General features: G+C 47.4%; 2 protein-coding genes and 1 non-coding gene across 4 annotated transcripts; 2 read left to right on the forward strand and 1 right to left on the reverse strand.

The window, feature by feature from the left end:
* Positions 1-251: 251 nt before the first annotated feature.
* Positions 252-19269, reverse strand: PIDD1 (p53-induced death domain protein 1). 2 transcript variants are annotated; one of them, XM_030038974.2, is made up of 17 exons: positions 18789-18873; positions 17908-18104; positions 15765-16136; positions 13616-14029; positions 12702-12905; positions 11776-11830; positions 11370-11571; positions 10565-10693; positions 10068-10247; positions 9281-9428; positions 8118-8253; positions 7735-7885; positions 6051-6174; positions 4739-4857; positions 4204-4311; positions 3034-3239; positions 252-2285 (listed from the first exon to the last, which is right to left on the reverse strand). In XM_030038974.2, the coding sequence occupies exons 3-17, from the start codon at positions 16027-16029 to the stop codon at positions 2048-2050; spliced, it is 2679 nt and encodes an 892-aa protein (XP_029894834.1). In that variant the 5' UTR covers positions 16030-16136; positions 17908-18104; positions 18789-18873; the 3' UTR covers positions 252-2047. The 2 variants fall into 2 exon arrangements, with proteins under 2 accessions (XP_029894834.1, XP_040985209.1); XM_041129275.1 differs by lacking the exon at positions 17908-18104 and having other exon boundaries at positions 18789-19269.
* A 109-nt stretch (positions 19270-19378) lies between these two features.
* On the forward strand, positions 19379-24740 carry RPLP2 (ribosomal protein lateral stalk subunit P2). Its single transcript, XM_030038975.1, has 5 exons — positions 19379-19503; positions 20093-20216; positions 21874-21922; positions 23561-23659; positions 24100-24740. The coding sequence occupies exons 2-5, from the start codon at positions 20094-20096 to the stop codon at positions 24174-24176; spliced, it is 348 nt and encodes a 115-aa protein (XP_029894835.1). The 5' UTR covers positions 19379-19503; position 20093; the 3' UTR covers positions 24177-24740.
* Positions 22078-22205, forward strand: LOC115352243. Its single transcript, XR_003927044.1, has one exon. It is a non-coding gene; the product is annotated as a small nucleolar RNA SNORA52 (small nucleolar RNA).
* Positions 24741-24876: the final 136 nt, after the last annotated feature.

Here is a 24876-nt window from a genome sequence, read left to right on the forward strand (position 1 = left end):
AGCTAGTCAAACCCATGCCCCGAATGTTGTGTTTCCCGGCTTAGCCCCACAGCAGCCAAGCCAAGCTACAGGGATACCACTAACTCAGCTGCAGTCTGTCCTGCTCTTTGCAGCCAGCGGTACCCAAACAAGAGCTCTTCTCCCATTTCTGTGCAGCACAGCCAAGCTCACCCGTGTCTTTCTGCCAGCAAGTTTAAAGGGACCTGGCTCTGTCTAATACCTCGAGGCATTTATGGATTAGCAGACCATGCTGTGAAACAGTTCTTATTTTATTCCCAGTGAGAGCAATATGCCCAAATGCATCTCTCCAAAACTGGAGGAAAGAACAAATACCTCGTTGGCATACATCAAAATTACAGACGAGAACATATGACACAGACTACCAGAGAAAACGTACGCTCAAAAGAGAACTGCTGACTTGAACACAACATGAGACCTGAGGGGCACCATGGCCTAAGAAATCAGAGCCAAGGAAGTCCCTAGGCCCAAGGTGACAACTCAAGTCTGCAAGTCCTTGTCCAGTGCTCTGGACCAGACGCTAATCACTCCGTGGCCTGAGATGTTAGACTGGCCTTAAAAAAAAAAAAAAGCAGAACGATTTTATGCCTCTCTTTCTGGCAGGTCTGAAACACAGCATCAGGGAAACCACTGATGATTCTTCACAGGGGGAAGAAGACACCAGGATTTCTCAGACCTGTGGCTGCAGGTTGACTTTGGGTGTTGCAACCTGGGATTTTTATACAGACTTTCATTTTTCAGACCGAGAACAGCCCTTTAAATATTGCTTAGAGAGTTATGCTGAATCCAAACCTGTCTTGAAAGAATTGTATTTACGTAGATGACAGTAGTCTTTCAAAAAGCTTGCATGAAATTTCCCACTGTCGTTAGTGGATTGAGGCCCTTTTTGAGATGGGGAACAGGAAGAGAAGGGCACCTCAGTACTCAATGGCTGAGCAGTTAAAAAGCAATAAACACTTCCAGCCTTATACACGATGTTCAGACTGCAAAACTGGGAGGTTAGCTCAGCACAGTTCACGCCAATACCACAAGTGCCTATTTCACAGCTGGTCAGACCAGTTTTTAAAATGCAAATTTAAGACATGCTTTTCACCAAACTTCATGAGGGGTCACACCGTCACTACTATGTAGGCATATTTCACTGGGACGATGTGAGGAATATCCCTTTGAAACTGCAAGGGAAATTTTACTTTCAAATTAGAGTCTCTCCCAGAACAGCAAGTTTATGGATTTTTACTTATTTGTAAAATAAAACTGGAACTCTGTCAAAGACCAGCAGCATGTAGGTGTCATCTAAAAAGCCCGGCAGGTGCAGCAGCCTAGGGACAATGTGAAATTTTATTTGTTCCAATAGCTTTTGGAGCAAACCCAAAAAACAACAGCAATTTTGCTAGAAATTAGTTTCTTCTCTTTTCCCCACCAATACTTAGGTTTTGTTTTGGGCTTGAGGGAACTGGAAGAGATTTGGCAGAAAACAGAAAACATTTTCATGGGGAATACAGTTCACATTTTCATGTGAGCAAAACACATCATTAACAGAAATAGCTGAACAGTCCCTACCGCACCATAGGCCTTCATAACACGAGTGCACCTCCGCTTTCCCATCAAGCACTGGAGCACAGACAGACCCAAATGCTCACACCCAGTGTTTCCAGCAGAACACAGTTTCAGGAATAAGTTATAAATAAATATACATAACATGAGTATTAATTCATTAAAGGCTACTTTAGCCACTACTCAACTGACAGACACTTCAGTCTCTGAATTTCTCCATGTTTCTGAAAGCTAAAGCTCAAGGTCAAGAACTGGAAGTACAGAAAAGGCTTATAAATACACTCTAAACTGCCTGGGATCGGCAGAAGTGGCATGTGAGTATAGACCCAAGAGAGCTCAGTAGTCTGCTCACAGGTAAATCAATGCCCAGCTCCTTGGGAAGACACTGGCCCTTGAGGTGGGAGCAGTCCCAAGACATTGTCACTCCGGATACACAGAGGGAACCCATATGAAACCCAGTTCTTTCTGCTAGGTGCTACATCATAGCTATTGCAGAGTCCTCAGTGCTGCTCTCCTGCCCCAAGCCCACCCGGCGGATGGACTCCCTGTATTTCTGCCGTCCCAGCTCAATGATGGTTTCGACCTCATCAGCGATGTCCTGGCGGCCACTCTCTTTCATGGCTGTAATCAACTTGTTCACACAGTCAGGATCCTCTGAGTTTTGCTGAGCCCATGAGAAAAGCATGTCCAGGATCTGCTTATCAAGGTCCTCTCTGAAGAAAGGGGGAAGCACGGAAGTAACCAACACACTCTCCTGACTGGCAACCCAAAGAGGCCTTACCTGAGTCTTAGCCCATGACTGGAGCCCCAGAGAAGCCATCCAGACACAAAAAGCACTCAGTGGGCCTGCCTCTTCCCCACCCATCATACAGGAGTTGCAGTTCCCACACTAAAATCTCTCTAGAAAATTTTTTCCTAATGAAAATATCAAATTAAAGCATTCTGCTTTTGAATGTAAATTCCCCACAGGAATGGTACTTTGGTCATAACAAGTCTCATTCCTTCCTACTGCTCTGGCTTTTTGGTCAGACTGCATGTCCCATGACATGCCACAAGCCCTTTTTGAATAAAGATGATATTCACAATTAATGCCATAGACCACTGCTCATTGTCAGAGATGGAGTCTGGCCAGGAATCCAGATCACAGAACAAAACAGGAATGTGACTCATCTGAACTACAAAGCTCATCAGGTTTGTTATTTCCCAATTTTGTTTTTCAAACATAAAGCTTTGTTTTATAACAGCAAGAGAAAATAATCAGTTTTCCATAAAAGAAGGTAATGTTTTGAGAAGAACCATTAGTCAACCCACCTTTAATCCAGTGAAACAATTCCAGTGGGAAAACTTTCAACCAGCTAAGCATTAATTTATAGTCTTACACTGCAGATAGATAGATAGATAGATAGATAGATAGATAGATAGATATAATGCATCACTGTTAATCACTGTGTCCTATCTTACCTGCTATTGTATCCTATGCGCTCAATCTGCTGATAGGTCAAGCCCAGGTTCAGGCCAATGGTCTGCCAGTCAGCTCCCATGCGCCTGGCAATGCTCAGCAAGTTTGCCTGTGTCAGGTAGCCAGTCTCCGCGTTGCCCAGGTTCAAGGGAGGGAAGGAGAAGCCATTCAGGGGACCAGGGTTCTCACCCCAGCGGGGTTTCAATCGCTGTGTCACAGAGAAGAGAGAAAGAGAACGTGCTAAACAAATTGTTTTTGTAGAGGACAGTGTCTGGCCATTCAATCTCTACACTGAAACTTCCTTCCTCCTGCTGGGGAGGAAGGAAAATCTTGGGGCTGAAGAGTCAGGCTGTAAGAAGCAAGGAGCGCTCACACTGGCAATGACCAGCAATGCTCACTGCCTCTGAAAAATATCAAATCATAGTGTTCACAGTCATAGCTCACACTGGAAATTTCCTTTCTTGTCTTTACAGAGCACTTTTCAATGAACCATCTCCTCAAAGCATATTTACCTCACTGGTATGAGAGCACTTAATCTAGATTTGTAGTTGAGGTTGCATGTTCCAGAAAGGGATGTGAAATCATGGCACATGATCTCAAGGGAAGCGTTCAGCCTACAAAGGTAGTTATTGTTTTAAGCTTCTCAAAAATCAATTAAATTCCATAAGCAAAAGTTGCATTTCTCACTGTAACATACAGCCAAGCCTTTAAAGGCCAGTGGCTCACACCAGAATACTTATACTCAACACCTGTATTCAAACCCAGCCTACCTCATCCTAGACCTTTCTTTTTTCCTGCTGCGTGAGCTGTGTGACTAAGAAATTTATAAACAAAACAGACGCTTCCCTTAATTACAGCAAGCTTCCTCCTGTCCTACATCCCTCATTCATTCAAAGGATCCACTCTCTCTGATCACCCATTCAATAAGCCTATGCTTGACAGGCAAGATGAGTGGGAGAGATGGAGACCACTCCCAGCTATTCATGCTTCTCTTCTCAGAAGAGCTAGCTCATGGTGAGTAGGAAATCTCCATCATGACATGGTTGGGCAGCCATTTCCTGCAGTCATTCATTGCATCCGTTTTCATGGAGGAAGACAAAATTAGCTGAGCAGGAAGGCTGTGCTCTTACCCCATCTAGATTAATTTTTCTGTAGTAGACAAAACAACTCACAGGCAGTTTGATGGGCAGAGTAGCGAGCCAGAGGGAGTCTGGTCCTTTCCTCCTCCTGCTGGCATCTTCAGGGATGCTCTCAGGAACCGCCCCTCGGTAGAAAGAGACCTTTGCAAAGAGAAAGCATGCAGTGAGGCTCAGATTCAAGCACAGTGGCCAAGCCTGTTTGCACCATGTCTTTTCTGTCTGGGAAAGAATGAATTCAGCATTTCTCACCTATCCTCAGTCCATAAATATGGCCTCCCAATTAAGTGCAACTTGGGAGAAGCACTTAGGTTCTGCCATAAAGGCTGGACTTACTGCCAACACCCCAAGAGTTAATGGCAGTAATGTAAGTCAGAGAGCTAAGTGATCAGTGATACTTCCAGACTACTGTTCTTGTTTATTCAGGGTTTAGTCAGTGAAATGCAAAACCAAGGGAAAGAGGGAAGGAAAAGGGTCATGCCCGGCACTCAGAGATTATTATGAGGAGCACTGTAAAAGTGATGATGATGATGAAGGAGGAAACAAAAAGTCAGTGTAACTGGTTGCTCACCTGGCCTTTTACAGCTTGGCCTTTCCTGTCTACAGGGGAGGTCACGTAGATTTCCTTCATGTTCTTCAAGTGGGAGTAAAAAATAAACAAGAGACGTCCATCCACACAGTCAGGGCGATCTGTGCAGAGAAGCAGCAAACACTCAACTTGTGCAGAAAAGCGTGCAGCCTTCCAAGCATGGCCTACAGCCCATCATCCACTAGCAGCCTCCATGCTATTATCCAGCTACTATCTACTCCTTCTACTCATGCCTGAAAGAATTGTAATCCCCACTTCCTCACTGGGTGATACACAAAACACTGGCTGTGGAGAAAGCATGTCCTACAGGTGAAAAAGGAGTATGGCCACAAGGTGGAGATGAAGTTCAAGAACGGAAGGCAAGGCAGGCCGAGACATTCAGATGGAGTCAAGTCCATCCTTGGCACTTGCCTCCCATTCTTGGTCCATTCTACCCCTTGGAAGGTAGAATCAGCTGCAATAGCATCCTGTAATGCACAAAAATAGGTCATCTATCTCTTCACCATTTCTGCAGTGGGTGCAGAAATAAGAATAGAGCTAAAGGGAAAAAATATAATCAGGCACAACATTCATATATTTAATTATCTAGAAATTAAGTTAGAGTCCAGGCTAAATCAGGACAGAGGGACAGACTGTGGCCTCATGAACTCCACTGAATGAGCAGTGCTCTTTATTACTCTTCATATTGTTGCACTTAATTTACACCAATAAAACTGAGCTGTATGTTCAGGTTTTGCAGAAAATGGCTCAGTTTGCAGCTGCAACAGGTCCAGACACATTGGGGCATAAAACATCATCTTGAGTTTTGGTCCTGCTCCCTCTTTCCTTCTCTTCTGATGGCTCCATTAGGGGGAATTCTTTGCTCTGGATTATTTCAGAAATACCTTCTCCAAAAAAATATCTTTATATGTCTTCTCTTACAAATGGGCAACATTAATTAGATCAACATGGGAATTTCAGTGTGGTATCTAAGATGCCAGAAAAAGGGCATTGCTGGCTGCAGAACCAGATCAGTCATAAAATAAACACAATTGGCTATTGCCCTCTGCAGGCTACAACAGCATGAGAGGAAATGAAAGCCTCCAAACAGCACTTTCATAGGGAAAAGTAGACACAAACGTTGGGTGACCACAGAATGTGCCAAGTTCAATGTCCATGGGTTGGCTGCTATGAGTAGTAAGTGAGCCGGAGACAGAGAGGCATGCCATGGAGGAGTACAGCCCCCAGCAGAAACATGCCTAGGCATAGAGAAGCACAAGAGGTAGGAGCAGAAAGGAGTCCAGTACTACCATACCCATATCAATGCAGATGCCTCGCTCAAAAGCTGCAAAAAATTGCTCTCCCTCAAACATCTCCACCATGTCGGATGGTTCAGGTCCTCGATAGCGGTCCTGCAGCTTCTTCAGCACTGGGTCAACCTGACAAGGATGACAACACAGGACCCCGTGTTTGGTCTGAAGCACGTCTGTCCCGCGACCCATGTTCCTACACCCATGATGTTCCTCTCACTCACCTTCAACAGGGGAAGTCCATTTTACACAGAAAGGATGTAAACAAATGAACAAACACCCGCCCCCTCCTATCTCAGGTACATTCACTACAGACAAGGAAGTGGTGCTCTGAGTTTTGTGGCCTCCCTATTTCTCTTTTCAAGTAAAAAGCAGAAAAGCCTATGTGGACTAACAAAGACAGGCCATCCCAAAGCTTTCATTAAAAAAGCATTTTCAGCAATGTTTCTATCCTTTTAACAGGTCAATAACCTTCAAAGACAGGGAGGGATTTACTTCCTACCTTATCCCCCTCACAGTATGCCATTAAAAGACATTTTCTCTGCAAAAAGCCACATGCTACAATAGCACACAGCTGAGGACACCAGAAAGCTCATTTTGGCTTTGCAGCCTGTGATCACACTGTCAGACCTGGGGTCTCAGAGGCAGTGCAAGAGTCAGCCTAGAGCCGAGGTGTCTATTCTTCTTTCTATTTGTAACAATAAACATTCTCTCTCACCCCATGACCATCCCTGGCAGGAATATAGACACCCCCAAACCCTGATCTCACTGTGAATGCCATTGCTGCCTCCTCTGGAAACAATTTTAGCCCAGAACCCAAGATATAAAGAATTCTTACAGATTTTTATGCCCACAGGTCATTTCAATACAGGAGAAAAAAAAAAAACAAAAAAAAGGAGCAACCAGACCAGAGGATTATGCAGAGAGTTCGATACGCAGCCCAGTTCTGGCAGTCTGATAAAATAACCCTCACCTCACTGAGCTGCACTGTCTGTCAAGGTACGCGCTCTATAAACACAGATGCACACTTACTTTGCTATCATCTGAAGCAACACGGCTGAGGGCTGATACCCCTAGGGCAGAGGCAGCAGAAGAGAAGGCATGAGTGCTTCCCATCTCCTTCCATACAAAGTCAGCCAGGTTAGCTCAAACTAATAGCAAAAACTAACCTCTTGTTGCACTGAAACAGATTAAGGAGAGCTCATATGTTCTGTTCCACTGCTTGAACTCTAAACAGCAAGGAACTTTGGGAAGAGTACCATTTCTAACCACTCCAGCTGAAACCAAAGCAGTGCTTCTGCCCACACTACTAGCCCACAGCATACAAGTGACATGTTAACTTTAATATCTTTGACTGAAATTTAAGCCAACATGTTTTGCCTCATGTTCACTGGACGCGAACAGCACACACATGGCCAGTTACTGTGGCTCAGCTGATTTTAGCAGCCCAGTCCTCAAGGTTCACAGGGCAGGAAATCACTGCATGGCATCCACTGCTGCATAGAATTTTTCCTTCTTCCCCCAGCTCCCAGTGAGCTGGTGTCACACTACCAACACAGTGTGGTGACAGCATACCCCAGCCATGACCCTGAGGCAGTGAACAGGACCATTTGGTGCACTGCTGCCCTTAAATCCTACAAAGGGAGGCCCAGGAAGCTCAGGAGCAAGGCAATGCAACCCAGATCAGACCTTGTGCTTGGGGACACACTGTAGCAGGACTTGCTCGGGGTCCTTCTTCCTCTGCAGAGCAATGAAGTTCACCTGATACATACGCAGCCGCTCATAGACTTTCTTGGCAATGCCTCCAATGTAGGTCTTGGTGGTGTACCACAGCCAGTACCTGGCAGACAAGGAATTAAGAAAAAGGAGGGATCCTGCCTAGGAAGAGAAGCCAGCATCACACCCACAAGACTGTAAAAAATGATGGGTGGAGACAAAGTGCTAAGCTGGGCCTGACTTGCAAAGGGAAAAGGGAATAGGTATGGTTAATTGCATGACCCCTCGGTCAGAGTGTGGGAAAAGCAAGGCAGAGGAACATTCCATCTTTTCCTCAGGACTAATCCTGCACTTACCAGGAGAAGTGGGTGACTTCAAACACTGCATAAAGATGGGTGAATTCCAGCGCTACCTGACTGGTAATGTCATCCCAGGTTTGGCCCTCCAGGTCACCATGGAGAAGATGCAGCCTTGACCGATCTAAATTTAGCCCTAAAGACAACAACGATCAAGAGATGCTATATCCAGCAGAAGCCTTTATTCATGGTTTTACAAACCCAGCCACAGTTTTGAAAGATTCACTTTTTAAAAGCACCAAATTAAGGCTCATGGCCTTCTCTTCAGCATCCAGGACTGAACTTTGGTCAAAGAGCAGCAATAAAAGGATGAGGCTACCCCAATGCTTCCAGGATATTCTGGCAGAATATGCAGACTTAAACTTATAGTGTGCTGATTTCCACGAACAGCTTCATTAGACAATTCCCATCACCAGTATCTAGAGTTATTAATTAAGTTCTATCTCTTTCTAAACATACATCCCACAGACTTTTCAATCCTGATGCACTTCAGACATACAAATACCAGGTAGTGTTACAATGAAGGCCAAGCCACACCCAAAAAGATTTTACTTCTTCACAAGAAAGCCAGGAAAGGTCAAAGAAAATAGGAATTAGGAGACACAGGGTACTCAGCATGCAAATAGAGGAATCCCTGGCAAGGCTGAGGCTGTTTATAGCAGTATTCAGAGTGGGAGATGGCTTACTGTATGATTGTACACTTTGAACTGCAGTGGCTTACCACCTGATTCGTGAGCAAGCAATAGAGAAGGCAGACCCCTGGAGGCAGCATCTTCATTACCTGCTTCAAGCTATTCCCAATCATGAATCAAAGCCTTTTTACAAAGCATCTCCTCAGTTGGCAGGAGTGCCTTTCCAACATGTCATACCAAACCCAGCAGCCTAAATACACATGCAGTTCGGCAGAGAAAGCCATTTGCCAAGGCCATTCTCCCAGCTTGTGCTGCTGGTCTGTGAAGCCCAGCACTGGTCTGCTGGACCTGAACTACCTTCAGCTCACACCACCCCGCACCACCACTCACTCAGCAGACATACCTTGCTGTTCCTCCAAGAAAAGCAGCAAGCTTTATTATTAACAGGAGAGGCACACAAAACTCCCAGCTTGCCTCTCATGGTTTTCCACATACGGTGCTTCTCCTTGCCAATTTTGGGAATAAACTGACCTGTGACCCCGGGCGGGAGGGGCAGCTGAATTCTCACTGGCCTGAGAAAATCCACCAGGGAGTCCTGGGAGAGGCAGAGCAGGGGACTGGCTCTGCACCCTGCATCGGCCGTGATTTCCTCTATCTCTTCTGCAGAGACTGGCAGCACCTGGGCATGGAAGACAGCATGGTGAGCGAAGCAGCCAGGCACCCAAATTCCTGCATCACTCACTAGGTTCCCTCAGCACCCAGCGGGCAAATGCTGCTCCTGGGTCAGGGCCCAGTGAGAAATGGAAGCACAGTGAACTTTGGCTGAAGTCTGTTCTAATACTGGTGTCAACCTGGCAAGCTGGGACAGACCGAGGTATTACAATAGCATTTAGCACTATCTAGCAACTCTACAGAACAATTAATTTTAGTGGGGTGGCCTTAGAATTAGATCCACATAAATAATCCTCCCCAGTCTCACTCACTGAGCTGTTCTGCCAGGCTCAGTATGTTTTGCAAGGGAACAAGAGGCAAGATCTCCTTGTATTCCCTTCACACCAGCCACCTGTTGATCTGCCAGAGGGAGCACTGGCAGATCTGCAAGGAGATCCCTTTCCCACACAGGGCAGCTTGGAGCACAGCCCATTTTGCAGGCAGGGAAGCTAAGGCGGAAGGTGATCTGAGATGGGTCAGCCCATGAAGCATCCATGTCAGACACGAATTATCCTAGGGTGGACATCTCACCTTCAGTTCCCCTACTTGGCATGGGACAACAGCTGCAGTAGGGCTTACCAAAGCTTGTTTTTTAAAGCATGAATACCTGCAGCTTGACACTGCGAGTCTCTTCAGTGACTCCAGGAGGAAAGGTCACTTTGATGTTTGGATCCACACTGGAGAAGAGCAATGTCCCCTCTGTTGGCACTTTGCATTCATTTTGCACAAGTCGAGACACAACAAGGAACCAAGAGAAATGAAGGACACTACAGTGAGCCACATGCTTCTGTAACAGAAGACAGGGAAAAAAAGAACACATATAGGCATATAACATAATACAATAAAGGCAGGAAAAAAATGCCAGTAACAGCTGAGCAGATGAAAGCACTAGAACAGGGATGAAGCATGTCAGGCTGCAACTCATCAACTTCAGGAGACACACCTCCATGAGAGAGGAAACCTGGAGCTGAAATCCACTACATTTTATAGCAGCTGGTCAAAACACAGCTCACGAGATCTTTCAAACGGGCTCACTCTTGGCTGGGCAAAACCAAAGAGGGGAACAGGAACAACGTGTGTCACTGGTCATTCTGATCTGCTTACCTTTGATTTTCTCTTCTGCTCCACTCTTGTTCTCAGATCACTCCAGCTCTGCCCACTGAAGGTCCGAACTACCACCTCACGCTGGTGAAGGGTTTGAGGGGAGGCATATGGCAGCCAGATCTGCACCTCCTGGCAAAAAAGGATTCCCGTGAGACACCAATAGAAAGGACAAAACCAAGCCTAGCTCTGCTCTGTGGCTTCCTGTGCAGACAAGAAGGGGGAGGGTGAAGCACAGCTTGTATGCAGGGAGTGGAGGAGGAGATAGGAACCTGCTCTGCCCTGCAGCCTCCAGGGAGGTGACAGGAGATGTCAGGTCTGCTATGTAGTGTAATGGCAGGAAAAGTTCAGCAGCTTGTGAGCAGAAAGGGCAAAGCAACTTTTGCAGTGAGTTGCTGTCAGCCATGATGGGGCTGGTGGTATAAGTACTCACCAGCCTGAACGAAAACCACAGAGTCAGACTTTTAGGGAAGGATGTGAACCATTCTCCTTGCAGGCTAAGGCCAAATGCTGGAACAGTACTTATCCTCTGGCACAGGAGGAGGGTTGTGAGTGAGGAAGGTTATAGCTCAGCTCAAGCAGGAGCAGTGGGGAAGGCAAAGGAGCCAAACCAACACAGTGCCAGAGAAGCTGGCCGTGTCCTTTCTGAGTCTTTGCAGTGGGGCTTCTTTGAAAGGCAGTTCTGCAGCTACTTAAAAGCAGCAGTGATGGGGGTAGCTGTCTCAAAACTCCCAACACTCTCTCAGAAGACTCTGCTGAGCTACTGCAGAGGCACATTGATCAGGAGGTGGCCTGGATGTGTCCTCACCTGCTGGAATTCAACTCCATGAGGCTGCAGCTCCAGGACTGTACTTAGCAGGACATCATGGTGCCTCAGCTTTACCCACTGAGGATCCGGTGCGAGGGTTCGGAAGTAGATCCGCAGAGGGTCAGAGGCAGTCCCCGGTGGAAAGTAGAAATGGATGCCACAGGCCAGGACCACTTTGCAGCCTTCAGAGGTGACAGTAAAGCTTCCAGAAGAAATGCATGTATGTGTGACACCGTGCAATGACTTCAGCCCTCCAAAAATCAACAGCAGAATCTCCTACCTTGTGTTTGACTGGCCTACTGAGGCCATAAGCTCTTATACACACGTGCAATACCCACCATGCACCAATCTTGGCTGGGACCTTGTTACACCACTGTAATATAAACTCTTAATAACAGAGGCTTACCTGTCCTCTCCTGATGCAAGGAAGAGTCTTCGTAGCCCTCCAGCACTGGGTTCATCTGCAGCAATAAGAAGATTTGGGTAGGAGGAGGAGACAGAGGTTACTTAAACCAGGGTAGACAAGAAAGGCTGAACTCGCATTTCAGTTTTGGCTTAATCCTAATCTGACAGAAGTTGCTAACAGAACCCTTCTCACACTGCAGCAGGCTTCAGGTCAAGCAGCAGCAGGAGGATGGGAAGAGGCCTAGGGGTCCCAAGACACACTGGAAATGCTGACTGTCCCCCAGGAAAACTCAGAAGCAGGGGGAATTAGAAAATATTTCAATCATCTACCAACCTTGCAGCTCTCAGGGCCATGTTTCATTGCCTGGGGCCACCCCTGGGAATCAGCGCTTGCTCTTCTGAACGTTAGCACTATTGGGAAACCCTGCTCAGATTCCTGCTCATTCATCACCTTCATTTTGGACAAAGAGCTGCTCCTCTGCAGCCTGGGAACCACAGGAAAGCAGGATGTAACTGCACAGCAGAATGACGTCTTATTGCTCTCTGTGCTTCTAGTATAAGCCACCACAGCCTTAGGGCCATGGAGCAAGTCCAAGAACTGGTGCTCACCTCTGCTAAAAAGGCTGGACCCCTTTTAGGGGCCTCTCCTGATCCGTTTCCTGTGAATCCCATTTTCACTTCCACTATAAAACCTTTCCTAGCAAGGCCAATTCCAGGGACCACTGAGCCCTTTGGATGGGCCTTGGGCTCATAAAAACAGAACTAGTACTGTCTGTATCTTTACAATGTAATAATTATTCCAGACAAATAAATACTGATCTGATTCCCCCCTGCTTGTCTTCTCTAATCCAAACCCATCCACACCATGCTGGGCTGAGTGAGGGAACAGCTGGGCAGAACCCACAGGAACAGAAGCCTTGCAATTACCAGCCTGCGGGGATGGCTCAGCTTCTCCTAAGGGATTGCCTTGGAGGCGCACGAATGGCGAGGTCTGGATCTCGGGAGGGACAGTACGGAGGCAATTGTTCTGCAGATCAAGTCTGGACAAGTTGGGCAGGCTGGCAAGCGAGGCAGGGACTGTCACCAGGAGATTGCTGTGGAGATGCAGCCGCCGCAGAGACTTCAAATTGGCTGCAGGTTAGAACAAGAAGTGACCCCCCAACCATGCTGTTAATTGCATTGCACATCAGCTCTAACACCCCTGCCACTCTCCTCATCACGTGTACACACACACATGATAAGGCAAAAGCACAAGAGCCCAATATCTCTTTAGCTCACAAAATAAAGGGGTCCAGGGAATTAGCTGAGAGGCAACGCAGCCTCCTCTGTCCTCTGCTTTTCAGCACCCAGCTATGAGTATGGACGTAAGATGCTTCTGTAACAGCATTAATGACAACCCTGGGCACAAAGTAATACAGGACCCAAGAGCCAGGAAGCTGGGCAGCAGAAGTCAGAGCCTGGTTCCGTGGATTGGTCCACACTGGACAGTACGATTTCAAGCCCAGATTTGCATCCTATTAAACCCCAGATCTTCTGTTTCCAGTCCTGGGTGCTACCCAAAACCAGCCTGGCAAGATCCTCAGCTATTGTAAATTGTATTGAAATCTTAGCAGTCTTGCTGATCCACAGAAGCAGAAAGCGTGATCCAGAGAGTCGTTAATGCTCAAAGAGACTGACTGAACCAAGCATGTTTCTTCTGGATATCCCTTCCATTTGGCTCTAACGTAACAGATGGTTTGTGCTAATAACTCTGGGGACAGAGACCAAGGGCCTTAGGGGTCCTAGACTACACCAAAATCTCGGCAACCCCTTGTCCTTCTTTTCCCCTAGAAAATACTTACCTAAGGAGTCTGGGATGCTCGATAAGCGATTGCCAGAGAGATCCAGCTCTGTGCAGTTGCGGAGATTCCCAACTTCTTCTGGGAGGAATTCCAAAGCATTTTCTGAGAGATCCAGGTCCTGCAGCACTGCCAGCTCCCCAATGCTCTGAGGTAAGTCCTTCAGCTGATTTTTCATAGCAGAGAAGAAAGTCAGCTTGCTCAGAGAGCCAAAGTCCTCAGGGAGTGCCACCAGGCTGTTGTGGCTCACCAAGAGCATGCGGAGGCTGGGGAGATGCAGGATGCAGCTGGGCAAGGTGGAGAGGCTGTTGAAGCTGATATCCAAGTGGGTGAGACACCTCAGGTTCCCAACATCTGGTGGCAAGCTTGTTAGGGAGCCATACTGACATGAACCAAACTCATCCCTGGCATGGCCACCTGGGTGTGGAGAGAAGTGGAGGAAGAGGTCAATATGCTACAGGGATACCTCACCAGTCTCACGTGAGACTCCTTAGCACAGAGACCCAGAAGATGGGGCGTTACTGATCACAATAAGCAGCACTGATTACAAAGTACTCATAGAGAAGTGGGGTTTCTGCTCCTTGCCTCAGTTTCCTGATCAGTGAAAGGGGTATAATGGTGAAGATCTGTTATGAAACCAAGAGATGCCACAGTCAACCAGTAGAGCTCTGCTAAACACATCTGGAGTTGAAGCTCATAAAGAGCCAGGCCACTCCACACATCTACCACCCTTCAGCAGGGTGGCCCATACCCCTCCAAGCCTCCCACTCTCCCTCCCCACCTCTTTCCCACCAGCACCAGTGGCCAACACACAATACTTTATGGACTAAGGAGACATTCCTCACCATCCAGGCTTTGCCCATGCTGTTGAGGGATGAACAGCCCTGAGGACTGAGATCTGCCCTTGTGAGACTGGAGAGCAGACATGAGGAAAGCAGTGAAAATGTGGAAAAAAAATTCAGGTAATTCAGTATTGTGTAGGCCAGACAGCACAGAGAGGGAAGGATGCAAGTCCCCCACCCCAGCTTATGACACTTAAACTGGAGAAGGGCTGCACCCACTGAAAATAAGTTGAGCAAACAAAAGGAAAATTCCAAAACTCTCCATTTCTTCATCGTTTCCTACTCTCCCTCCACTGTTGTCTATTTGTATACACATACAGCAGCAGGCGCCAAAGATTTTTTATACTGCATAATGGCAAAAAATAAAAACAATCAAACCAACAGACACATGGCACTTTGTACATAAGAAAATCTTAGCAAACTATTTTACAGCATTTCAGGAAGCTCAGGTTGTGTGTACATCTCATAAAACAAGCCTGATAAAAGGTACTGCCCTTATCGTCACATTGCTAAAGGGGGAAAAGACGAATGAAATTATTCACATGGGAAATCTGTTGCGGATACAGAAGCAAACCTCAATCTTTTCAGTTTTCAGCTAGAACCCTGAATTCTGGGCACAAACTCCCCCTTTTTCTCTCATTTCTTTTTAAAATTCCACCTCCCAAAGAGCAAGTGATTCAGTCTGATACAGAAATTATACCATTTGTACTGAGATCCTCCTACAATAAAGAGATGAGAAAGTCAAAGAATGATCTAATATTTATAGGTCTAACAGTTACTACAGCTTGCCAAATTACATGCACACCCTGAGTCATACTTGTGATAAAATGTTGAGCAGCCTCTTCTGGTCTGTCTTGAACTCTGGTAAACCTGCGCTCACTGATGCTAAGCAAGGATTGATTCAGATGGAAACGCAGCAAAGACAGGTCATTATACCCCCAAAAATGAAAGAGGGGCTGAACATTTACCAAAAATCCAACACCTTCCAATAACCCTGTCCTTGCAGAGCTGTGCAAAAAATGCTCTTCTTCTAGAGGATGGCTAAAGAAAATGTTGCAGCATGAACCAAACCAGACTCCAAAAACCTGTCCCTAGGTGGTTGTAGAAACAAAGGAAGGAAGTAAGAGTCTAGAAGCTGTATCTTGCTGAAATCTGCATGCAGCTCTGAGCAAGGCTAAGAACCAAAGCTGTAGTAAGGGGCACTAGAACAAAACAATTCCAAGGGCAGTTTGTCCTACAGGTGTGGAGAGAAGGATAAAAAGAAGACCTGAGCCTAGAAAAGTTGGATGGTGACGGGCCCAGGAATTTACCTTTGAGCACCAGGGATTTCAGGTGCTTCAGATGAGGAAGGATGCCCAGCGTGGTGCCAAGGAGGTGATCGTTGCTGCTGAGCCGGAGGAACTCCACCTGGACCACCTCTCCCCGTCGCCCCTCGAACAGTTGGAGGAACCGGTGGCAGCCGTCAGGATAAACATCCAGGTTCAGCCTGTTGTCTGCAAGGCAGGAGCCAGCAAGCACAGGAGCCCCCGAAGCCCCCTCCCCGCACTTGTCCCCAAGCCCCTGCAGCTCTGCCATCTTCTGCGTCTTGTCGACAGGGTCCGGACATGCTCTGACTTGCCAGGCAGGCAGGCACCAGCAGCACCACGAGGCAGCTGGGATGAGGAGGAGGAGGAAAGATGGCTCTGAAAGAGAACACAAGTGAATGATGAAGGCCTCCTGCCCCAGCCCAGAGTGGCTGGAAACAGTTTATAATCACAGCAAGAGGGCAGGAGGGATTACAAGTGTGTTACTGAAAGCTTTGTGGGCAGAAAGCACAGAAATGCAGGGTGACGGATGCCACGGAGGCTTCTCCTCCTAGGGAAAACCTCTGAGTTTTCCCTGCCAACATTTTGCCAGGGAATGGAGCAATTACCCACCATCAGAATAAACAGCAATATTAACTATAAAAGATATAAGTGTAAATGCCTATGCCTTATGCAGATTTCAAAGTGCCTTAGTGGGAAGCTTTATAAGTGGAGGAAAAAACCGGGGCAGGGAGAGCTGAGCCAGGAGCAGAGCTCAGAGGCTGCTCACAGGCTGCGATGGGTCCTCATCAAACCCGGTTGTGAAACCAGGTGCCAACGGGATAAAAGTGAGCGTAGATGAAAATGGGCAAAGGGCAGCAGAGCAAACGTGGCAGGGCCAGGGAGGGGGTTAGAAAAGGCACGTCTGTGGCACAGGAGCACTGGACTGCACAGTGGGACTGGGGGTCTTCCAGATGTGCCTCCACAGAGATGCTTTAAAACAGAAAACCGGGCACGAAGCCATGGCCGGCTAGTTACCAGCTAGTCCTTGTTTCCTCCCCTCACAGCACCCTTCACGGATAAAGAGAAAGGGGAAAAGCAGATCACATAGTGCATGCTAAGAAGGATTTAAACCTAAAGGAGCAGAGGTATGAAATTTGAACAAATTACTTATTCCTCTGCCTTCTTAGTTTGAAGAAGCCTTCATCCACCTAGGACTTTCAAAATCAGCCACTATCATCATAGCACACTGGTAGTGCAAAGATGAGCAGAGGCACCACGTTTGTTTTCATATCGGTAGTCACATTCTTCCAAGTTGCCCGTTTCCTGCTCTTTCCACTTCCTTTATCTTTTGCAACTCCTCCTGAGACTGGCAATTAAACTAGCTTATGGTGTGAATATCAGGAGTTCTTTTTAAACCCTGCCATGGATCAAATAGGTGAATAGAAGTTTCTTTTGAGTGAGTGATGAACTACAAAAAACTTGTAACGGCTTAAATGTCCGAGGCCAGCAGAAGCAAGCTAATGCCCCTGCAACTCCCTGAGGAGCAGTGCTTTTTACTGCTAACCTGTGGGACATGGCAGCACTGTTCCCAAGGCACAGTGTGGGGGGGAGGCGTCACACCTGGCTCCCTGAAAGAGCAGAAACCTTACAGACACATAAGGACAGGAAGAAAAGGTAAATGAAAACTGCTGCTTCAGTAAAAAGGTATTTCTTACAAAAAAGCTGTACACAACATATACACAGCTCTCTTACAGATATGCATAAGCAAAAAGACCATCTGCTATAGCTTTGTAAAGCTATTGATGATGAAGCAACCAGCGGGCAGCTCTGAACTGGCCAGGCTGGAGAGGCTCGGAGACCACAAATGCAGCCTAAGGCCTGCGTACAGGACACGGGCAGGCACCCTTGTGCACAGGCACACACACGTGCACATACACACACATGTGCACGTGCACACACACACACACACACTCACACCAGGCTGTCCTCACCTGCCCTGCCGCCAGCTCCTGCAGCCCCAGGCCCCCATTACCCCACACCCCACAGGGCCCCCGAGCCGAGGTGCAGCCCCCAGGGACCATCCCCCGCAGGACCTATGGCCGAGCAGCCAGGCCACACACACGGTGCCCCGCTGAGCACGGCCACGCTTGTCTCACCCCCTCCGTACCCGGTCCCTGGCAGACAAAACCCGGGTCCCAAAAGCCCAGCTGTGGTCGGTTTGGTTCAGCTCAGCCCAGCACAGCTTGGCTCAGCTCAGGCACTTCCTGCAAAGTTTGCAGGCGAGTTGCGCTGCCGGGGCGGGACAAGCCGGAGGAGGTGCCAGATGCAGCAGGCGGCTCTGAGGAACCAGGCCCAGGCATCCTGCTGTCAAGAAAATGTCACAAAATTAGGTTTTCCTAACACTGCCACAGCCTCGGCACCCCGGCTGGTCCCGGTGCAGCTCCCCTGGCCTCAAATGTGAGCTCAGGCTGCAGGGAACAGGAGGCATGGCCAGCTCCTGGTATTGTGCTCGTTCGCTTCAAATTCAGCGATAGAAACGTAGCGGGAGTGGGGGCTGCAAGCCTGGAAGGGCACAGGGCTAGGTGCTGCAGAGCCAGTCCTCGGTCCACCCAGAGCCATGGGGCTCTGCCACTGCTGGGCCTTTGCTGCCCTGCGCGCTCCAGGAGGGCACCTGCCTTCCGCTAGCTGTCTGGCAGCGAGGGATGCCATTTGGTCTAACACTGCGTCCTGGTGAGGCCCCACAGCATTTGTGCTGCTCTCCATTTCGCTCAGAGGGGCAAAGCCGGGTTTTTCTGTAACGGTGAGTTTCCAGCTGGTGCCTTGATACCGTGGCAGAGCACTGCTGCCATGTAAATGCCTTGGGAGAAGTTCCCCGTGCTCAAAGCTGAACACAAGCTGCACAGCACAGTGAGGGCAATCTCTCTTCCCACAGGGAGTAAGCACTAACTGCTGACCACTTCTCTGAAGCACTTCCTCAATTATAAAACTGGGAGCCTGGTTGTTCTCTGGCAGCACCAGAGTTACCAGAGAAGTGGAGAGTGCTCTCACCTGCACAGGGGGTTTCTAGGGAGCCTCCAGGGTGACAAGCTAGGGTCAGGCAAAGCCTTCTCACAGCCCTGCTGCTGCAGCGGTTCTGGTTTATTTGGGTCCAGTGCATTTTGGCACAATATTAACTTTCCACTTTTATTCATTTCCCCTATCCGGAAAGAAATCAAGCAACCCAAGCACAGGCGGTAACTCTCGTAATCTCACGGCAAGACCTTACAGCAGGACTACTAACTCCCGGCCTCCCTGGAACAAGAGGGCAGGCGGCCCGCTCCCTCCTGCGGAGAGCTTTTCCTCAGCGGAGGGGCCTGCCCTTCCCGGGAGGCCATGGCCGCGCCCACCCCGCCAGGGCAGGGCAGGGCAGGGCGGCTGGCGTCGCCCGGTCCGCGCGGGTGCCGCAATCTGGCTGGGAAAAAAACCAAACTGAAGACAGAAAATTAGTTGCTGAGGCAGATGCCCCCGCATCGCGGAACGCGCCGGACGTGCCCACTCTGCGCATGGGCCGCTGCCGGTGAGGAGGAGGAGGCGGCAAAGCCCGCGGCTGCCTATTGGGCTGCCCGCTCCCTGCCGGCCTGGCCCAATGGCAGCGCGCGTTGTTGAAGCGTGATGGGAAGAAGGCGTTGCCGAGGCACCCCCCCTTCCCTTTCGCCGCCGGGGTGCCGTCACGAGCGCACGTTCCAGGCCCGTCTCCCCCGCCGTCGCCTCCTCCTCCTCCCAAGTAAGCGCGCGGCGGTCCCGTCCCCCCCATTCCCTGCGGGAACGGTCGCTCCCGGCCCACCCGTTCCAGCCCGCGGCTGCCAGCGAGACTTGGGCGAGACCACTTAGGGCGGGCGGGGGGGAAATGGCGGCCATGTGCTCTCCCGGCCCGGGCCTGGGGCAGGGCCCGCGGAGGGACGGGACAGGCGTAGGCGAGCGCCGCGGGGATCCCGGCCGGGGATGCCGGCCGGGGCGGGGAGAAGAGGCGTTCGGGAGGCCGCGGTGTCGCTTTCCTTCGGAGAGGCGTGCAGTGCCGTCAGTGTTAGGCCGGGCCGGCTGCTCGGGCCTTGGGGCAGCCGCAAAGCCGCGGCGGCCGGCGCGGGGCGGGAGCCGCCGCGGCTTTGCGGCGTTTGATGGGCTGCCTTGTGCGGGGCCCCGTGCCGGCAGGAGACCGGTACCCGGCTTGGCGTGGCGTGGGTTTATGTTTAAATTTCGAGCAAAACAGTTGTGGCCGGGAGGGTGAGGCTTGCTTCCCCCAGCGAGGAGGTGAACCTGCTCCGGACGCGGAACGGGGCCACCGGCACTGAAGACCCAGCTGTCTCGTTTTGCAGGATGCGTTACGTCGCAGCTTACCTTCTAGCGGTCCTGGGTGGCAACGAGTCTCCCACGTCAAAGGACTTGAAAAAGATCCTCGACAGCGTCGGCATCGAGACGGACGATGAACGCATGAACAAGGTGGCATTGCCTCTTAATTCCAGGTGGTCGTGTCCCAGTCAGCGTCAGACGTGGGAGCCATTTTCTTGGCTTCAGTGTTTCTTTGGTTGCCTTGCTGTTGATCTAGTCTTACTTTGTTCAGGTGTTCGCTGATCATTACACGTGTGATTTCTAAAATGCTGCTTAACCAGTCAGAACTATTTTTACAACGGTTTTGTATAAGTCAGGCTTTCTTATTGAACACCTGTCCTCTGCAAAGATCTGTGTCAGTTGTTGCTGACTTCTGACTGTTCAATCTAATAATTTTCAGTGGGATGGTGGCAGTGGATAAGTATGTGTTGAAAATGAGTTCTGTTCTGACATAATGTATAGTTTGCAATTAATGTTTAATTTTGGAAATTAATGCTGAAATGGTTGTGTTGGAAAAAGCTTTTTTGGAAGAGAGTATCCTAATTAGAATGTTTCTGGTGATATAATAGACTTTCAGCCTTGTGGACTTAAAAATAAATGGCCATAAAAAACCCCCCCACAACTAAAAAATGGTCTTATCACCTGCCCCATACCTGTATGCGGAGTGTTTCCAGAGAAGTGGAGGAAAAAGCAAGTTGCTTTTGCAGCTGGAGACAGTTTTACCACAGGCCCAACCAAACAATGGGTTGACTGAGCTGACAGCATCCTTGTTATGGTTTGGGATGTTGGTTTGAACTCATGGTGCTCCTGTTTAAATGCCAGGTCTTTCAGCTTTAGCTTGTTTACATTTCTTTAATGCCTTCATAAATTAGTTGTTTTCTCTGATCTTCCAATATCCAGAAAGCTTCTCTGGAATTTGTTTTGGTCATGATTAATTAATCCTTTTCTGTTTGCATTGGCTGTATATTAGGCCAGTGTAAATCTAGTGAAGTCTTAAAATCACTTTCCTTCTGGATGAAGCAAGCACACAGGCACAGCATGTCACAGATGGCATGCTCTGTGTAAGCAGGAGGTGCCTGTTGAAAAGCTCTTGGTTAGAGTCCTTTGGCTGTGGCAGCTCAGCAGTGTTCAGCACGCTGACTCCTGGTAGCAGAGACTCATCAGTAAGGTCTGTAGCTTTCTTTTTTTTTTTTTTTTTTTTTTTTTTTGTTTAAGTGCTTGCTTGCTTTGGCAATTTTTGGTTTTGTGTTTTTCTTTCCTCATCCCGGGTTATACAACAATGGTAGTAAAATTGAAGTTGGGACCCTCTGTTCCAGTACAAGGATACGATAGCCAGCTTGGCTGTAACATTTGGTAACGCTAGGAACAGGACCCTGTGGTTTTTGGTCAAGGGCCCAGTGCTTCAGAGCCTCCCCGTGGGGATTGAGCGAGATACGTTAACAGTCCCTCAGTGACTAACAGACCATTAGTGGGGCTTCCTAATTGGCTCCACAACATCTGTGCATCCTTCTTTCTGCAAGTTCCTTGGATTTATTATGAATTTATTGTAACAAATTTCATGAAAAAGCTTTCACAGAAAAGTATAAAAGACTTAGCTGAAGTTTTCATTTCAATGTCCTGTTCCTTCCACTGAGAAATAAGGAATGTTGGGGCTGTATAAGCAGCAGGATGGAGGTATTGCACATAATGATTAGTCAGTACTTGTTTAAATGTAGCTTATACTGATGGAGTTCTGAAACTATTAACATTCTAAACTTAATTTACACAGGTTATTAGTGAGCTGAATGGAAAAAACATCGAGGATGTCATTGCTCAGGGTAGGTACAGTCTCTGAGTGTCACAGATAATTGCCTCTACTACTTTGGTAACTTAGACCTGAGAGTGTAGAATTGCAGCCAATTCCCTGATTTATTCATCAGTTTAGCTTTGCAGTTGATTCCATGCTGGATCTTGGCTGAAATGACTGAAATCCGGGTCCATTCTAATTCCCTGCAGGTCAGTGCCAGTACCTGCTGGGTTTCGCTTGTGGACCACATTAAACCGGAAGAGCATGTATGAGCTTACTGGTAGTCTGCTCATGATGTAGTTTTCTGGACATGTTGATCAGAGAAAGAATTAGCTGTCCTCCAAGTTTTCTGGGAGACTTTTTTCTTTAAGTGTCAGTTCACATTAAGGGTACAGTTACACCCTCTGCCATTAATACAAGCCCCTCCAATACACATCTCTTCTAGAGCTCCTTGAGTCTGGCATTTCCTTTTCTCTCAGATAGGACTCTGAGTGCAGACTTCTGTAGAAGCTTGTGCTCTTACCTGCTGCCTCTTACCAAAGCTGGAACTTTAACATTAACTGACTGCGTCATAGGGCTGAAATAAAGCAGAGCTGAGGTAGCGCAAAAAAGTTTCTGATTAATTTCTATTTTTTTTTGCAAGTGTGTAGGCACAAGGGAACTTTTAGGCATACATTTGCTTAAAGGTTGCCAGGACTTTGCCTGGCCTTGCTGTTATGAGCAGTAACTGGACATTTCTATCCATGTAGTCTGAAGACCTAAGAGAGCCATTATGCATGTGCTTACAACACACTTACGCCATCTCTTTCTGTAATACTTTTTCTTTAAATAAATTGTTTCCTAGAACATACTGACATGCATATGAAACATGTTTGTTTACTTGGCTAGTTTATTAGAGCTTGAAGTAACAGGGAATTATTTAGAAACTGATTCCCAGAAATTGGAATACAGGCAAACATACTGTGTACACGACCTCTGAATGCCATGGGAGCCTTGGTATGTGAAAAGCAGATGCCAGAGAACTAGCTAGCTTTCCAAAGATGAGCATAAATCAGAAGTCAGTTTGCTAATCTCAAAGGAGATGCAATAGGGTTCACAGGGTGCTGGAGAATTTGTTTAAAATGCTGTACTCTTTGCCACAAATACATCTTTTCCCCCCACCCCCTTTTCTCCTGTAACTGTGATCCAGGCATGCCCTCACAGTTCTTTACACCATTAAAAAAAAAAGCAGGGTGTGGGGGGGGAAGCCAGTGCTGCCTATATGTTATTTTTGAGGTATATTGAAATTATCAATTTCTGGGCTATTGTGCTGTATTCAGGAAACATATGGGTTTTCTGTATGTGTAAAATTGGATGTGTTTGCCACTTTTTATATGAGAGTTTTGGAAAAAAAAATGGGGACTGTGTACAGAAGAAAACTTAATAGTAATGTGCTGTCAGTGTTCTCAGGATAAGTCTTTGTGAATCTTAAACTCTGAGGTTTTTTTCACAGAAGAGATTATACTTTCTTGTCATGGGTGCAGCCTCTTGTTCCTTTCAGCTAATAGTGACAGGCTCAGTCCATGAAACATAGTATCTGTTTTTTTCTGCACTCTCATTTCTCTTCCTTTTCATCTTAGCTCTGTGCCGGCCATGAGCATTAAAATACTTTCTCTTCTGTCCCACTCAGGTAATGGAAAACTGGCCAGCATGCCGGCTGGGGGAGCTGTGGCCGTCTCTGCTGGGGGGGGCTCTGCCGCTCCTGCTGCAGCTGCTGCCCCTGCTGCCGGTAAGTATGGGTGGAGAGGCATTGTTACAGGGCAGCTCTGTTTTTCTCTATTAAAATCTTAAAAATTGAGTCCAAATTTCAAGGCTTTTCTACTTTGGCAGTTCACTATGTGATTGAAGTGTAAACTGAATGGTTACTTTTCCTTTGGGCAATCAGAAGCATTTGCTCTTTATCCACCTTAAGATTGGTCTGGCTTAGAACTGAGAGTCAGACAGACTTCACTGTGTAAAGCACATCCCTTCAATAGCAGTGTCTGTGTCTCCTTGCTGTTTATATTTGGCTATTGAAAGGGAATGAGATGAACCATGGAGGCTGAAATACCAATAATATGGAAGCTGGGAACACCAAAACATGTATCTTGAAGATCTGTGGTGCAAAAAATGTAAATACTGACCATTGGCTTGGTCTTTTTTTTTTTTTTCTTTTTTTTTTTCCTTCAGCTGAGGAGAAGAAAGAAGAGAAGAAGGAGGAGTCTGAAGAATCTGACGATGACATGGGATTCGGCCTCTTTGATTAATTATTTGTTATAGAGAAATTAAAATTCTTTGTTTTAAATGTTTTTTGAGTTTATTATTATAACCATGCAAGTGCTGTTGGATTCAAATCCGACAGCTGTTCTTAAAATAGCTCTGAGAAAGCTTTGATTTTTATCTCTGAAACTGGTATGTGAATTTTATGACAAGCTGTGGGACTGAACTCTCTTACAGGAATTAGGAAATGGCTAAGCTATGTGAACCTGGATGCTTGTTTTGACACTGCTGTTTCTTAAACAATATGTGGAAGCTGAATCTACCTGATGTTAAGTTCACCTTCTCCATACTATTTTGCCATCCCAGTTACTCAGGAAAGAGTCCCATCTATTCAGCAATGAAAGGACTTTATTTTTCAGGATCTGTTTAATCAATTCCAAAACATGTGAAATTGAATGGACAGCAGGTCTGAATTAGTCCAGAAACATTGTCATTTCAGAGGCAGTTACAGCAATTAGTTTTTGTAAATATCTAAAAGCACTGATTTCACTGCTGTGTCAGATTTCCAAGATCTAGGGACAACACGAATAAAATGCTTGACTATGCTTGGATTTCGTGTTACATCCGTATGCTTAACATAGAATCTGTAACAAAAAAAAGACTGCATCCTGTTCTTCATGGGACACTGAGATCATGCAAAGGTGCTCTTCATACTGAATGGCTGTTCTGGGGGTATCTGAACCGATA

This window comes from Aquila chrysaetos, chromosome 16, assembly GCF_900496995.4.
Source record: "Aquila chrysaetos chrysaetos chromosome 16, bAquChr1.4, whole genome shotgun sequence".
NCBI lineage: Eukaryota > Metazoa > Chordata > Aves > Accipitriformes > Accipitridae > Aquila > Aquila chrysaetos.